General features: G+C 36.6%; 1 protein-coding gene across 1 annotated transcript; it reads left to right on the top strand.

Moving 5' to 3' along the window:
• Positions 1 to 592: 592 nt before the first annotated feature.
• LOC125681864 (sodium/glucose cotransporter 4-like) lies at positions 593 to 11,141 on the top strand. Its single transcript, XM_048922118.2, has 15 exons — positions 593 to 910; positions 1,031 to 1,102; positions 1,288 to 1,392; positions 1,583 to 1,642; positions 1,785 to 1,889; positions 2,942 to 3,047; positions 3,330 to 3,410; positions 5,064 to 5,269; positions 5,377 to 5,512; positions 7,086 to 7,193; positions 7,557 to 7,707; positions 7,961 to 8,129; positions 8,994 to 9,209; positions 9,340 to 9,463; positions 10,392 to 11,141. Exons 1-15 carry the CDS (start codon positions 827 to 829, stop codon positions 10,622 to 10,624), a joined length of 1,956 nt encoding a protein of 651 aa, XP_048778075.1. The 5' UTR covers positions 593 to 826; the 3' UTR covers positions 10,625 to 11,141.
• The last annotated feature ends 5,865 nt before the right edge of the window (positions 11,142 to 17,006 follow it).

Below are 17,006 nucleotides of genomic sequence, written 5' to 3'. Positions count from 1 at the left end.
GTATTTTGATTTCAAAATCGGATAAGACCAGTGAGTGCAATCTTATATGTATTCTATTTAAAGTAAATTCAAGGGCAAGAATTATTTCTAGAGAAATACCTTAAATTACTAGATTTTCCACCTTTAATTAATCTGATTGATAGTTTTAGAATTTATGTTTGAATTCTGACAAACACCTAAAAAAAATCCATCAAGGGTTACGTCAGAGTAAACTTTCACAGATGAGTGAACATGAAGTACAGTTTGAGAGAAGCGGTACGTAACGGAAACAAACAAGACTGTTTTATATAACACGAACTTGCATAGGAGAAACAGTTTATTTATTTATATAAAGACAGATTACTTTCGTTTCATTTTTGTTATTCTTTAAGTTTTTTAAAGTTAAAATATTTTTCCATCTGTTAAAAGTTTTTAAAGGACGCAGCAGTGAAGTACATCTCCATGCAGTACACCTTCAGCTATAAACCCATTTATTTATCCCGATGTTATAATGAATAAAAAATATGCACAGGTTATATATTTAAATTCCGAAGTAGCTAGATAGCGTGGTGCCTGCTCAGTGCAAAAAATCAAGGTAAACATGCGTTACTTATCTCGTGTCTGTGATTATAAACTTCATCTCATTCAAAGTAGAACACAAACCTATATCTTTAAATGAATCCGCTCTAGATCAACTGACTGGGGTTCTTCAGGCTGCATCCGCGATAACAGCTCGTTTACAACCAGATAAACTTTCTCCGAGTTAAACCAAACAATTAGTGATTGAGGTCAATCTTTGTGCTGGACGCCATTAGAAGCCGTTCAGTGTTAATTGTGAGGGCGAGTCATGGCGTCCCTGGGGTTGGATCACTGGTCTGACATAGTTGTGGTGATTATATATTTTATCGGGGTACTCGGAGTTGGACTATGGGTAAGGAAACGTTTTTCTTTCTCTTTTTTTTCGACTTTGAATTTTTAGTGCATCTTATTTTGTTCAGCTTTTTGTTCTTGTTTTGTTTCTATATTCTGGATCTTTTTGTACATATATTAGACTGTTTTCCGAGGAAACAGGGGAAGCGTCAACAGTTACTTTTTGGCGGGAAGAAGTATGACGTGGTTTCCGGTAGGGTTAATATGTATAATATATACTTTCACTTATTAATTAATCAAATTTGACACGGATCTTATCCTTTTAATATTCAATAACTGTGTTAATGCATACATGTATGGCGTCTTTCTCTACACATTATAATATTAAAGAAAACATTAGATTTTTGAATATCACACAGAAACCCGTTCTCCCTGTAGGTGGGAGCTTCTCTGTTTTCCAGTAACATCGGCAGTGAGCACTTTGTGGGACTAGCGGGAACAGGTGCTGCTGCGGGCATAGCCATGATTTCCTACGAGTGGGCGGTACTTATCTATAAATGTGTACAACACCCATCCTGACTGCGCATAAATAAACGTGCTATTCGCATGTTACTGATAAATTTCTATATAAGAAAAATATTAACTTTTGGTTACATGAAATTTTCTCTATTTTTCAAAGTCATGGTATCTAGTACATTGTTTATTTTCCTTTCCGTGTTCTTTCTAATTACAGAGCATGCCCCTAGTTCTCCTTTTGGGTTGGCTTTTTCTACCTGTCTACATATCAGCTGGTGTAAGCATTCTTAAATAGTTTCCAACATATAATAAATGTACTTCTTGATCTACACATAAGAAATCTACAGATTCTTATTACTTTAAGATACACCACTGCATTAGCAATGATGTTAAATGTATTGCTTGGTGCCCGTTTTCAGGTATACACATTGCCAGAATTCATGGAGAAGAGATTTGGCGGACGCCGGATCCGGATATACCTCAGCGTTCTTGCGCTTGTTCTCTACATTGTCACCAAATTGGCGGTAAATTCAAAATTCTGGTATCATGCAGACAGTGGTCATAAAAATCCACGAATATCAAATTACAGTTATGTACTACTGGTTGAGGTGGCTCAGTAGTTAAAGCGTCTGATTCATAATTAAGGGATTGTGAGTTCGTCTGATTGTACCTTAGCCGCGTCAAATCCAAGACATTAAAAATAGGTAGTGACTGCCCATTCGCCAAACGTTCGGCACTGAGAAGTGAACGTCGCAGGTCCTTCCGATGGAATCTTCAGATCCTACGTGAGGTTCCATGTCACAACAAAAGGAGTTGACACATGATAAAGAACCCTCACTGCTGCGGCCCTGAACGTCATGCAATAGGTCAAACTTTGTGGCACTTCAGCTACATCTAGTGACGTCTCATCAGCAGTGAAAATGTTTCAAAAGGAATTGTAACAAACGCATATACTAATAGGAATTGTACAGACCACGGTTAAATAGGTTGCCATATCTTTTAATATAACCTCAAGATACACACTTTGATAGAATTCTTGGACAATAAAAACCCTTTCCTCACAGCAGTATGTGCACTTATAAGGTAATCGCCAGAAAGATTAGAACTCGAAAATGGGAACATGAAATGCTGACATTGTTAAGGTAGAGAGCAAATATAGATACTCTAAAACAGATGTTAAAAGATATTCTGCTACTACAAAGAGTCTTTTTATGTAAATATGTAATTCATCATTAGCAAATACTTTTTCTCCCCTAGTCACAAAAATATTTAGTTTGTAATCATATTATGCGTATAACATATTTTAAAGGGGGCATCAGCTGTTATTTTGTCACCAAAAATTGAATTCAATGAAAATTTATCTATTGATACACATGCATTTCAGTAATAACACCAGTATTTTATTATCTTTAACACTTTTTAACCTCAAAGCAGGCACATGAATATGTAATTTTAGTAATTAATATACATTCCTAAGCCATGACGAGATTTTCAGGGGGGAAATGGTTGTCATCACTTTCACTGCTAATGCCCCCTTAAGTTGTTTGTGATAACTTTGATTTGTTAATCTTGACAGGTGAGTATATTTGCTGGGGCGCTGTTCATACAGTTAGCCCTGGGCTGGAACATGTACGTTTCCATCGTGGCCCTCCTTATTCTCACGGGTATCTTCACTATACTGGGTAAGAACAGCCTGATTTATTACAAGTTTACCAGTGGCGTAGCTTCCATTGAGGCAACCGAGGCAGCTGCCTCGGTAAAAAAAAAAAAAACACCTTTAACGTTGCTAAAATGTCGATAGCTTCTGGGGGGCACAGCCCCCCAGACCCCCTGCCTCGGTAATATTCGAACCCAAGTTACGCCTATGGTTTACTCTCTAGTCAACATGTGCTATACGTGTATGTAGATTACTATTGTATTCCGGACTTTTTGTTTTATTCTTCTCTTTTTTCGCTGACATGTAGGTGGGCTGAAAGCGGTGATGTACACGGACACTTTTCAGACGGTAATCATGACTCTGGGATCGTTCGCTTTGGTCGGAATCAGTAAGTAATAATCAAAGGTGAAGGCATAAAAGGGATATTCATTAAGTTCGTGGACACATGCTATTTTTCTATTTATAATAACGACTATAGGATTTATGTGAAATCGTATTCTTAAACAGACCATGATAATGTAAACACACAAAAATCAGAATAGTGCACAATATTTTAGGTGCTTTATCGACATGAATACTTGGGATATACAAGCCGCACGGCGCAGCCCAACGTTAACCCAGATAGGCGTTTCCGTAATGTTGCGATCAGGAGTTTCCACGAAGTCACCATCACACTTCACACATTTCCTTCGCCATGAATCAAACAGACTTTAATACCATTTAATCTCCTTGGTGAGGATACTGTAAAGTGAAAACCGTCACAAATAGACAAATCTAGACGTCTGTCTTTCATAATAACGTCATTTCTTATTGTCAGTACACAATTCTAATAGTCTTCCTTTTCATGCACCATTTCTCAAATCGAACACACCATCGGAAAACAGTTTATAACACTTGTAAATCTCCGATTATTCATTGTTATTTTTGTCATGGTTTTTTACTCTATCAGTATTTTCCCAGGTCAACACAGAAATTTTACTATAACACTACACACTGTTTTTCGGAGACACGCTGTTTTTCGGAGACGCGCTGTTTGTGTGTTGTCTTGATACCCCCGATCCAATCGGAACTCCTCGAATGTCTCGCGCACTCAACATAGATCTCGGATGTAATACGATGGCATCCATGAGCGAATTTGATGCATTGCTGTGACGTCACAATTGACAATGCATCAAATTCACTCATGGAAGCCATCGTATTACATCCGAGATCTATGTCGAGTGCGCGAGACATTGGAGGAGTTCCGATTGACCCCCGATCGTCAAATAACCGATACTGGCGGCATTAGAAAATGACGTCAGTTGTTTTTGTTATATCACAATGAAAAATAATCTAGTTTTGATCAATATTATAAACAATGTAACCATTTAAATTCCAAATCTTGATTACGAAGATTGTAACATTGTAGCCTAACCCCCCCCCCCCCCCGGAATTTTAAGACGGTAATTTACTGAAAATACTCAAAAGCAACTTATTTTGACTTGGAATTTTATAACAAATACTTGGGTATACATTTCGTAGATCTAAAAATATTCAAAATGACAAAAACACCACTGTCCACGAACGTTTTTGACAACCCTTGTAATTTTTATCAATCTAATTTCATATACTCTGGAAGAGGGCAAAAATAGGCTGTGTCTGCTGCCCAATCCCATTCATTTTCACTTATTTCTGAATAATTTTATATATATATATATATATATATATATATATATATATATATACTCATATAATACTCTATATCCCTGGAGAGGCATAAAGCCCTCATAACTATTCTATATTTGTATGGGGGCACAGAAAACAAAAGATGGGGGGGGGGGGGGAGGGGTGGTGCGACGGAGGGAGACAGTGAAAAAGAAAGAGGGATGGAAGAGGAGAGAGATGGAAGAGGGAGATAGAGAAAGATGGGTGGTAGGAGAAAACGAGGGCGTGTCCGTGCACCTCCAATTGACACTGGTATGTTCTTGGCGCTCTGCTTCTCCCAGAATGACCCGATACATGACAGATGTACATGTGACATGCTTTATTTGACTCGTTCTAGGTTTTCATAAGATTGGTGGATATACTAATTTACAGAAAAGGTACATGGAAGCCATACCTTCCCTTCGGAACCCTAACAGTACCTGCGGATTCCCTCGGAGTGATGCGTTTCACATCTTTCGTGACGCAGAAACGGGAGATAACCCGTGGCCAGGCCTTATCCTACAGTCCAGTCTCGGGTGCATGTGGTACTGGTGTTGTGATCAGGTAACGTGACAATTATTGAAGAGATTGATAAGTGTAAAAGAAAATAGGAAAGAAGTAGTATGCCAATATTTACCTCCAATAGTACAAGTTTATTCATTGGTTTTTAGGTCATAGTCCAACGATCACTTGGGGCCAGGAATCTCTCACATGCAAAGGGTGGATCTATACTGGCAGGGTACCTCAAACTCTTACCACTGTTCATGATGATCTTTCCCGGGATGATTAGTAGGGCTTTATATCCAGGTAAACAAAAGATGTCCGTCTATGTAAAAGATAAATGAAGTGCTACTTAAAGTCGGTACGACGATAAAGCCACAATTTATTGCTAGTAAACAATATATAGTCATTGTTTTATTATCATACCGACTTAGAGTAAACATAACGCGTCTCTTCAAGACCTGTTAGCAAACTAAACATTTGTTTATATCGGACTCTTAGGTTTGGCAGACAATACCTTTTCCTGCTGAAATGAATTGCTATAAATAAAACAGACGTGAAGTTCTGACGTTTGTATTGCCCTTAGGTGAAATGAATTTCTAATTGTTGTTTTTGTCCGCAGATAAAGTGAATATATGGCTGTTATTAGCTCATTCGAAACAAAGACTCTTAGAATTTATTGTTATTATAATTATTATACTAAATATAAGGGTATAGTCCCAGATCAAGGGGAGACAATTTGAAAAGCATATATAAAAATAAGCTCTCAGATATTTACCAAATTTGCACACACAGACACGTCGAAACAGGGAGTGGTTCAGGGACACACTTTTCCGTTATCATTGTATGCAAAGTTGGTTATTTTACGCGCAAAGTTTCATCTGTAGACTGTGCCTTTTTAAGTACATGTCAATTAAACCGATTAATTGAATCGGAAGATCACCTCCCCCTCCCCCTGTACAGTGTAAAATATAGAGACCTGGGTTTTTAGTAAGTCATTTTTTTTTTAAACAATTGTGAAGTTAATTTCCTTTCTGGCTGCCCCCTTTGAAAAACCCTGTTTAATTGACATAATTTTTAGATATATTATCATTGGCTATATCATTCAAATATAGAAGACAGTTATGATTTTGGAAAAGTTTTGTGATTTCAAAATTTACTAGAAGTTCTTTGAAATTTTTAAAATCCACATTTGATTTGCACCACTTCTGACATACTGAGGTTTGTCCTTCACAGCGCTAGCAGCTGATATTTTTGCGAATAGTAAAGATAGGGGCTTAGTAGAACTGTCCAGAAATAAAATGAAGTGAGAATGAAAACCTTTATTTGATATACATACAACTAACTACGGTTATACAGATATAGATTAAGCTAGTTTCAAAATATAACCTGTGTATTTGATACACTTTCTTTCCGAAACGAGCCGAGTGTTGACCACGTGACTGTCTATAACAACTGCGTGTTATTTTCCCACGAATTATCGGATATGTGCATACCTAACTATAGTGTTTTATACAAGATCTAGCACAATGAATTTAGTCTGATAGGTACTTATTCCTATATACCAAAGATGACTTACCTAGGTCATTGTTTTCTCTCTGACCACGTGGCAATTGGGAGTGCGCCAGGCATACATTATACAATTAAAACTGACCAAAGATGTTCAAGACTTAGACAAGAATGCAAAATTTCCTACGAGAAGCGTTTTAGAGACTCACGATCATCTTCCAAAGTACTAAATGTCTGACTGGCCTGTTGTTCCGCCTTCAGACGAAATAAATTTCTTACTATTGGGGTTGCCTTTAGATGAAATGAATTTCTGATTGTTGCTTGTACTTATAGAAGAAATATAAAGTTTTGACTGTTGTTTTACCTATAGAGGAAGTAGCCTGCGTGGATCCAGTAAAATGTAAAGACGTCTGTGACAATCCGGTGGGCTGTTCTAACATCGCTTATCCCAAACTGGTTTTAGAGCTACTGCCTTACGGTAAATCATTGAACTTCAAATAACGCCAATCAATTACGCATGCTCCAAAACGCCTTCCCGTCTAAGCTTCTGGGCTGTTACCTCATTGTAAGTCAGCAGATATCGGTTGTTCATTGGTTAAGTAGGAATGTCCATTTCTTGCTATTTACAAGCGTTACATCAATGTCTTGCAGATGTCAGTTTCTCATGATTGTAACATTTCTTGCTATTTACAAGCGTTACATCAATGTCTTGCAGATGTCAGTTTCTCATGATTGTAACATTTCTTGCTATTTACAAGCGTTACATCAATGTCTTGCAGATGTCAGTTTCTCATGATTGTAACATTTCTTGTGATCTGATGACTAATCTCTGTATCCTTAGGTGTCCGTGGCCTGTTAATGGCGGTGATGTTGTCAGCCATCATGAGCTCCTTGACTTCAATCTTTAACAGTTCCAGCACTATTTTCACAATGGACCTCTGGCGACGCATGCGCCCACAAGCTCACGAACGAGAATTACTCATTGTTGGAAGGTTTCTTTTGAATACAGTTTTCTTCATTTGCAACTTTCAAAAATCATTGCATGGTAAACTTGAAGTAGTGGTACAACTGTTCCCCTTTAAAACATCTTTTTTTAAATGCAAAACACCATTAAATAGCAATTAGATCAGTAACATTAACCATAACAAGACTCAGTGAACACATATTTTACTGGTAAGTTACATGGATTAGTATGGAATAAGTAGTAGATCATGATTTTCTTAACTGCCTTTTTTTCATTTTAAGGATTTTCATCGTCTTTTTATGCGGTGTAAGTATTCTATGGATTCCACTTGTCCGATCTTCTCAGGGGGGACAACTCTTCAACTATATTCAGGCCGTGCAGGGTTATCTGGGAACACCGATAGGAGCGCTCTTTTTCATTGCCATCATGTGGAAAAGGATGACAGAAAACGTAAACAAATAAAAATATTTGTTATCTAATTAGCATACCAAATCATTCCTACAATAATTCTAAATCGATGTATTAAGTGATATATCCTGTCTTTGCCAATGGCTTACCTTCTGTTTACTATGTGTGCCTGTTGAGCTATTGACAAATAACAAATTTCACACACGGTATAAAGTAAAGTAGTAATATATTGAAATGAAAAGGTCTGATCCTGTTTTAGATTTTCAGACAACATAGCTTGCCGGGAATCGTGACTCCATGTGACATATCCCCCTTGATTCAAAAGGTTAAAGTATCTGAAAAGTAGATTAAACTCCAAGGTCGCTATGTCAGAAGTCTTGGTACCAAATGGGAAAAAAGCCTGTTCATGAGGCATCTATATATAAAATATCAAAACATATAGCCAAGGTTAAAGTTTTGAAAAGTATGTAAAAATCTAGGACCAAGGCCACTAAGTCAAACGTCTAAGTGCCAAAAGGTCCTATGATATCTATATGTGAAATATCAAAGCCCTATTCTCCTTGCTTCAAAAGATATACCCAAGGTCAAAGTTGTTGAAAAGTAGATCAAACGTCAAGGTCACTAGGTCAAGTCTTGGCACCAACAGAAAGACCTGGTCATGAACGATATATATATGCAATATCAAAACCCTATCTCCTTTGCTTCAAAAGATATGATACATGTAGCGTAACTATGGTTAAAGGTTTTTCCGTAAAGTGTGACGCCGATGTCACCCTACAATGGCAATAAATCTCACCTCTCCGTTATTCATCCCGGCGAGCTAATGAAAGGAAGCTGAAATCTTTGATTAAATACCACCCAAGGAACAATACGGTTACAGACTAAATGTATACAATGATTATTCAGGGTGCATTCTGGGGAATAGCAATTGGTCACACATGCGGTATTATCAGAATGGGTATAGATTTAGCGTATCCCGCGCCCGACTGTGGAGAACCGGAGACACGACCCGGAATATTACTGAATGTCCACTACACGTATTTTGGAGCGCTGATGATCGTGATTACATCAACTGCTATTGTTGTCATCAGTCTTCTGACCACGCCACGGACAGAGGAACAGGTCAGATGACAACCAACATGCATGATATTGGTTTTTCAAACTGATCAATAGATTTTTTGGATGGGTTGGAAATCCATTGTTATTTCGTACATAACATTTAAGAAAGAATCATTTTAAATTATCATTTTAGCTGAAAGGTGTCACGTGGGCTACAAGAATAAAATACGAAGACTCGGGAAATGATGTAGAAATGACGAAGTCTGAGGAAAAGAAAGAGAGTGACGATGTGCGCAAAGGGGAAGAGAATGGTGAAGGTACATACTGCAACTAGAGCATTTACAAAGATTACCAGGATCCTGCTCTGAATTGAAATAATACATGCTATTGTGACCTTGACTTTTGACTTCCATATTTGTCTGCTTTTACCTCCACCTACCTTTGTACCTAATTCGAAGACTTGATAAAATACTTAGAAGATATTGTGTCATATAATCCAAAAGTGATTTTCTCACCCATTCTCTTTACTTTTTACCTCGTGACCTCAAGAGGAATGGATGTTTGTTTTGTTTTTTTTAAATATAATACAGGGACTGTTAATATTTTGTTAAATTATCAACACACACAAATCCTAATTGACAAACAGGCAGACATCAATACATACAGTGGCTGTAGCATTCCCGATGCAGGGTAGTAGTTAAAAAAAATAAAGTTAATTAAAACAGCAATAATACCCACCTCCACGAAATAACCCACCAACAACCAACCAAAATGATATAGTAAAATTGAACAGAAACAAAACCCAAAGCCTTCACCCATTGTGACACTACATTCTTCAAAGTTTGTCATGGGGGGATAGAAATATCCAAATATAAGTGCATTTGATTAAGGAGGAATACTAAACCAGAGAAATGATATGGATGAAAAGTGAAGGATATGTACAACAATATTTTGAAATTGAAAACTTTCAAATTTACTTCATTTAGTAAAAAACAATGCAGTTTTCGTAGAAAGAAATCTGGGGAAAAATTAAAACCCTTGCTGGACTTGAACCCGCGATCTACAGTTCAGCAGTCAATGCGGTAACCTACTGAGCTACCCAGCTGGGTAATCAAATCTAATCGAAATATACACATATTCCTCATATTTATATTTCCATATAAGTTTAAAAGGAAGTCAGCCATTATGACGATGAAGAGTTACCTATCTGATTCGATGATTAAAAGAAACTTCAATATATTTCAGGTGAGACAATAGAAGTGATGGACGATGCAAGCGATAATAGACCAACGTGGAGACGGTGGGTGGATCAGATTTGTGGAATGCCCACCCAAAGTCATAGCCAAGACGATCCTCATATAGGCCCAGAAATGACGCGAGTATATCTGAAAGAAAATCCAAAATGGCGGACAATTCTGAACGTGAATGCCGCTGTGGGTCTCATTCTGACCGCGTTTCTGTACGGCTTTTATCATTAACTTTGTAAAAAAAATGTTGTGACGTAACTCTGTATAAATAGAACCACTGTCTGAGTGTTATCAGCATGTGTACATGTACCCATAGAATGATTGTATCTAAATTGATTAGAGAACATTTCGTCAGTGGGAGTAGCACAGGGACAGGTCGGGGAGTACCCATTGCTGCACGTGCATCAATTCTACGGAGATGGTAGCTCTTGAATCACATGCGTTTGCCTGTTTCATAATCCGACTAAGTGGAGGCTGCGGTGTAGTTTTAAAAGTATACTGTTTGAAACACTGATGTAGAATACTCAAATACAGGGATCAAAGCGTTCACAGTATCTCCGACCCAATCGATATGTAACTTCTGTGTATTTGAACGGTTTTAGAATTAATAATTGATATAAACACCTGTGTATCTCCGACACGAGAACAATTCCTTTTTGTTTAGTAGAATTAATGCTTTTATTTAGGGGCCTGGGTAGGAAATTGAATTTCTTATACTGTACTTAAAAATAAATGAAATAGAATTCAACATGTTTCTTTTATCGTCTCCAAGTGTACGATTATATTTGGTTGAAATATACTGTGCTATACGTCTTCCCAAAATAATACCCGTCGCGGCAGATCAGTGGTTTGAACGTTTGCTTGGTGACCGGAAGGTTGTGAGTATAAACCCCGCTCGAACCATGGCCGCGTCAAAAGAAGTGAAACTTGTTGGTATTTTGGATTTAACCTAAAAATCGGAGGTTCATTGTTGCGGCAGCCTAAAATTCACATAAAATTTCTTTTAGGTAGGTATTGTGATTCGTCATATGGGAATTCATCTGTAGGGTGAAGTGAAAATGAGGATGTGAAGAGTCCCACACCAAACTCCTGTGAGATATATTCATGTGCTCAATGTGTGATGGCTTAGGGAAGTTGAAAAAAGGTCAACTCCTAAAATGACATGATCCTATCATTATAATTGAATCTAAAGCCCCTTTCACATGCGCTTTTTTTTTTTTTACATACAGTGTGCAAACTTTACAAATACGCTTTTGCATCTGGGTATATTTTGGTGCCGTGAACGCGGGTAATGTGTACATGTAAATGAGTTCTTATACTTACATTGTTTAAAAAACTAAAACACAATCCACATTAATCTGGGTTGCTACGAATTGTTAAGGATAAGAGTAAAATTTTTACACAAGATTTAAACATGAGTATTTTTACTCCTAGTACAAAATTTACATCTAGTAAGACACTTTGTGCAAATCAAATTTACACATGAATGAATTTACTTCTGGTGTAAAATTGCAAATTTTACACACATGTGCAAATTATCGTAATTGTTCATAAAACATGGCATGATTTTCTTTAAATTGCATCTTATTAGAAGTTCTAGTCAGTGACCCTGGTAAATTCAATTTTTAAAACATTATTTTGAATAAGTACTGACAAACAAGTTGATGGTACATGGGTTTCAACAGTCCCGATTGAAGTCAGCATTTCGCAAATAATATAGTCGTTATAACGATCTAGTTCGTCAATAAATCTATCATTGACTGACTGACAGGGGATACTTCTCCTAGGCACCTGATCCCACCTCTGGTGTGTCCAGGGGTCCGTGTTTGCCCAACTATGTATTTTTTACTGCTTTTAGGAGTTATGAGATTTATAACTGTTCGTTATCTTCACCTTTCGTCGGCTCAATATGATATGAATTAATGCTTTCTTTTTATTATGAATTTGATGGGTTTTCACATCTCCTTAAATCTCCCTCAACAAGACATCTATATGTTGAGAATGAAAGAAATCATAACGAAGAATAATCAATCTCATAACTCCTATACGCAATACAAAATAAAGCGTTGGGCAAACACGGGCCCCTGTATATACCAGAGGTGGGATCAGGTGCCTCGGAGGAGTAGGATCTTCGGTCGACCGGTTACACCCGCCGTGAGCCCTATATCCTGATCAGGTAAACGGAGTTATCCGTAAGCAAAATCACTGTGCCAAGAACTGCCTAACAATCGGTATGAAACACGTCAGACAGCATATGACCCAATGTAAGGTTGTATTTTAGTAGGGTCATTTGCGGTTACGGAAATAGCCGTGTAGTTACGATTGGTGATATATGATGTGGAGATTTAACTAATACAAACATGCTCTTAAATTAATTAAAAAATATCGTTAATTCAATTCAAGTGCGCAACAACTCAGACATGCATAAAAAAGCCCTTTCTCTATGCAATATTATTTAATCGTGATTTCCCGCACTTGCGCAGTGTTTCATCTAGTAATGTATAAAATCTGTAATAAGTGATACATGTATCGGCTCCTTGGTAAACTAACCAATTAAGACATACATGTACTCATTGTTGTTCTTTATTGCGTTTTAAATATCTACATGTATGTCAACTAGGATATCTAACTATTAAGGCGGTTTCAATAATTAATGAGATGATAAGTTAATACAACACAAATATTTTCTCCGGATCCTCTCTGTTCATTCTAAAGAAATGAGGGGTCATTAAGTCTCTTCCTTGATACGTCTTTTTGATTTCTGCGCATGTCTTCCCCATTTTGAAAAGGTTACGTAAATACTTTTTAAATCCCCAGTACAAATTGCTTTATATGCGTTATATTGAATAGTAATTATTGGTAAAATGATAAGGTAACGAACAGTGATCAATCCCATAATTCCCTTAAAGGAAGGATAAATGATGATGGGGGACTTAAAGAGACACTGCAGCTCATTTTGTGCAAAAATCATGAAATGACAATTTCCCCAACGCTTTACCAATTTTTGTTGCATTGTTGAATGTGTGAGCTTTGCGAAAATAACACTTATCTAAAGTTTAAAATTCTCTTTTGAACATAAAAATTAATGCTTTTCGATGGCCTACACAAATGCAAGGTGAAGATAACGAACAGTGATCAATCTCATAACTCCTACAAGCAATACAAAATAGATAGTTGGGCAAACACCCCTGTTGACCGGTCACACCCGCCGTGAGCCCCATATCCTGATCAGGTAAACAGAGTTATCCGCAGTCAAAATCAGTGTGCCAAGAACGGCTTAACAATCGGTATGAAACACGTCAGACAGAATGTCAAAATATATCGAATCTCCTCCTTTCAATCTTCAGACGCATGCGCATAGACAGTAACCCGTGCAGCATGTCGTCCAGTGAGAGAAAGTGTAGTGGATTAATCCAGAATTCTGTGAGAAAAGAGGTAAAAATAGAATAAGATAAAACTAATGTGTGAACTAAAATCTACTTTGGGATCAGTATGACCGTTGGAAAATAAAGAGCTAGGAGAAACTCATGCATGACTCAGTGGCGGATCTAGGATTTCCGAAGGGGGATGTGAAAGTCAAATATTAGCCAAAGTAATCGGCATACAAATCTGGTGTGCAAAATGGGTGCAAAATCTGGATTTTCACTCACAATGTGTTGCGAAAAAAGGGAGGGGGTCCTGGCCCCCTCTAAATCTGCTATTGGGAATATGTCGCGAAGACATTGCTTTAAAAGTAAGTGCTATGTTTATCTGAAAACGACACCTGTTAGTTGTAAAAACATTGGTCAATAGTAACATGGAAGGGTTTCTGATAAAATAATTATTTATATGATTACTTATTATAAGGGGCAGGGATTAATCTTATACTTGAAAGATGAGTGTGGACCCCCTTGAAATAATTTCCTACACAACACCTATGCTGTCACTCAAAATCACGTGGTGTAAATAAGTATTCAAAAGTCCGAGTCAGCATGAAGAAACCTTTGAATTCCGGACGATCTTCAAAGCGCAGTTGAGAGTAAATTGATGCATCCAAATTGTTCAAAATTGTCAGTATCGATATGATTTTTTCAAATTGTTTCAAAAATACAATTGAAATGTGGAAAATGAGCTGTAGGGTCTCTTTAATTAAATGTTCAATAATAATAGTAAAAAGGTTTTTTGTGAAGGTTAAAAAAAACAGTAACGTATCTGTTTGCAACCCAACGGACATCATTTAAATTTCAGTTCTTTGAAATACTCAATAACACTTGCTAGAAACTACGTTTGTTCCCTTCAAATAACAAATAAAGACCCAAAATTATTTAAAATCATCATAATTGAACGATTGTAATAATTGATAAGGTATCATTTTAAAACATTTATCGGGATATAAATACGGTTTGGTCACGTGATTAAATTACATAAACCTCTGTGGACCCCGTATAGGTATTTATACAGTGATAAATACGTATGGCTCGTAATAGTGTTATATAGGATAATACAGTTGAAAATGTAAATATAGTTATAACCCTATTTCGTTTTTGAAACATACTGAATAGATATAAGATAAATAATTTATGAACTAATTCAATTTATCCATTAAGGAGGTATGCTACACCAGAGAAATTTTTGATGTAGATGAAAAGTGGAGGATATGTACAACAATATTTTGAAGTTGAAAATTTTCAAATCTACTTTATTTTGTCAAAATATACAGTTTTAGTAGAAGGTAATCTGGAAAAAATTTAAAACCCGTACTGGACTCGAACCTGCGACCTACAGTTCAGCAGTCCATATTCTAACCTACTGCGCTACTCGTCTACGTATTTAAATGGAAAGGAAAAGTCAAATACTGCTGATATCGATTTTTTCATCCATGTTTTTAAAGGAAGTCAGCCATTATGACGATGTAGAGTACTACCTTAAATGAATTTTTGAAGGCCGCTGACTCATAAAACATGCTATTTGACACTTTAATGGAGAATACACCGGTAGAGGGAGTGGTTTCATTTGGGGAAAGAGGAGAGGAAGTTGCGACTTGATAATGGAGACCACTAAAAGTATTTTCCATCTGGCTACAAATACGGTTTTTAAATTTTCCTATAATCGAGAAAAGCGAACAAGCTAAGAATTTTTCCAAAAGACTACCCAATGCAGCTGATATTCGTTTGTTAAACAAGACTTGTGCCTAAATAACACTCCCACGATATGGCGTGGTAATGTAAATGGAGAGGCTGATATGTTGGATTGCACGCAGCTGACATTCGTTTTTTAAACCAGACTTGTACCGAAATAACTCTCTCATGATATAGTGTGGCGGTGTAAATGGAGAGGGGATATGTTGGATTGCCATGGAATACACACGTCACCAGCTGGAGTTGTCATATATCTCTCCAACTGATCACATATATCATTTTATAGGATAAAACCTGTGCCATGCCTCCTCCCTTCGATTGGTCCAAACATGTTCTCTATAATACCGTCTGGTAGAACAATTCTTTGATACTTCAGGGTAGGAGTTGACAGGCGCGGATCATCAGACCCAACGAGAAGCGAAATTAAAGACTAAGCTTTTTAACATAGACAGCTACTTTTTCAATACAAATGGAAATAGAAAACATTCATATCTTATGATAAGTCATCCAAAGCATTACTTTGTTAAAGATCACTTTTATTTTATGCTCAAGTATTCTGAATATAATATTGAAAATATGTTAGAATTCGTCATTGACAATATCTCCGTAGTCTTTGGTGACCAGGTTTTCCAACATTCTGTTGGAATTCCCATGAGCACTAAAAGTGCCCCGTTATTAGCTGACCTGTTTGCATATTCTTACGAGGCAGAATGTATTCAAACGCTTCCATATAAGAAGAAAAAAATCTCTTGTCATGGCCTTCAACTCGACTTACTACGTTTGATCTATTAACAATAATTTCCATTCAAATGTTGATTAGATATATCCTAACGAACTCGAAATAAACGACAACACTGTCTTCCACATCTGCTCCGTAGTTGTCTATCTTATTAAACATTATTATATGTTAACAGCAAACTAACAACTCCACTTTCTAACAAACAGGATGACTTCAGCTACTCCATCGGCAACTTCCCATATTTATGTAGCAATATTCCATTATTTTTTTTTATTTGCAAATTTTAGTATTTGATAACATCCATACATACATTCACACACATAGTTTAGTTATAATAACACAATAAGGTTGACAGTACCAAGTAAAGAGAGGAAAGGCATTAATCAAAAATATTTTTCCATACAGCCCAGATTGTACTGAATTTTTTAAAATTACAGTTTTTTGAAAATATACAATGGTCAATTTCATATTTCATCCTAATATATTGTAGTACACCCTCAAAAGATGGTAATCTGTTTTGTTTGCAATATTCCATTATCACTTCCATAAGGTGCATATGTCTTACCACTGATTCGATATGCAAAACTTGTTCTGCGTATGACCATTTTTTTAATCAAGGCAGGTTGTTGACATATAAGTTAATACTACAGGGGTTTCAACAATCTTGTTTAATGTCAGCATTTCGCATTTTTTATGTTCATTATAACACCCTTCAATCAATTATTACTCGAAACCTATAATTAATCGATAAGTAAGA

This window comes from Ostrea edulis, chromosome 2 (assembly GCF_947568905.1).
Source record: "Ostrea edulis chromosome 2, xbOstEdul1.1, whole genome shotgun sequence".
Taxonomy (NCBI): Eukaryota; Metazoa; Mollusca; class Bivalvia; order Ostreida; family Ostreidae; genus Ostrea; species Ostrea edulis.
The sequence above is the reverse complement of the archived record's forward strand: the minus strand, read 5'-3'. Positions and strand labels throughout refer to the sequence as shown.

Coding starts and splice junctions, on each gene's coding strand:
- LOC125681864 (XM_048922118.2), top strand. CDS start 827: ATGGCGTCCCTGGGGTTGGATCACTGGTCTGACATAGTTGTGGTGATT. Junction 1,643..1,784: donor CTGTCTACATATCAGCTGGT/GTAAGCATTCTT, acceptor GCCCGTTTTCAG/GTATACACATTGCCAGAATT. Junction 9,464..10,391: donor AGGGGAAGAGAATGGTGAAG/GTACATACTGCA, acceptor AATATATTTCAG/GTGAGACAATAGAAGTGATG.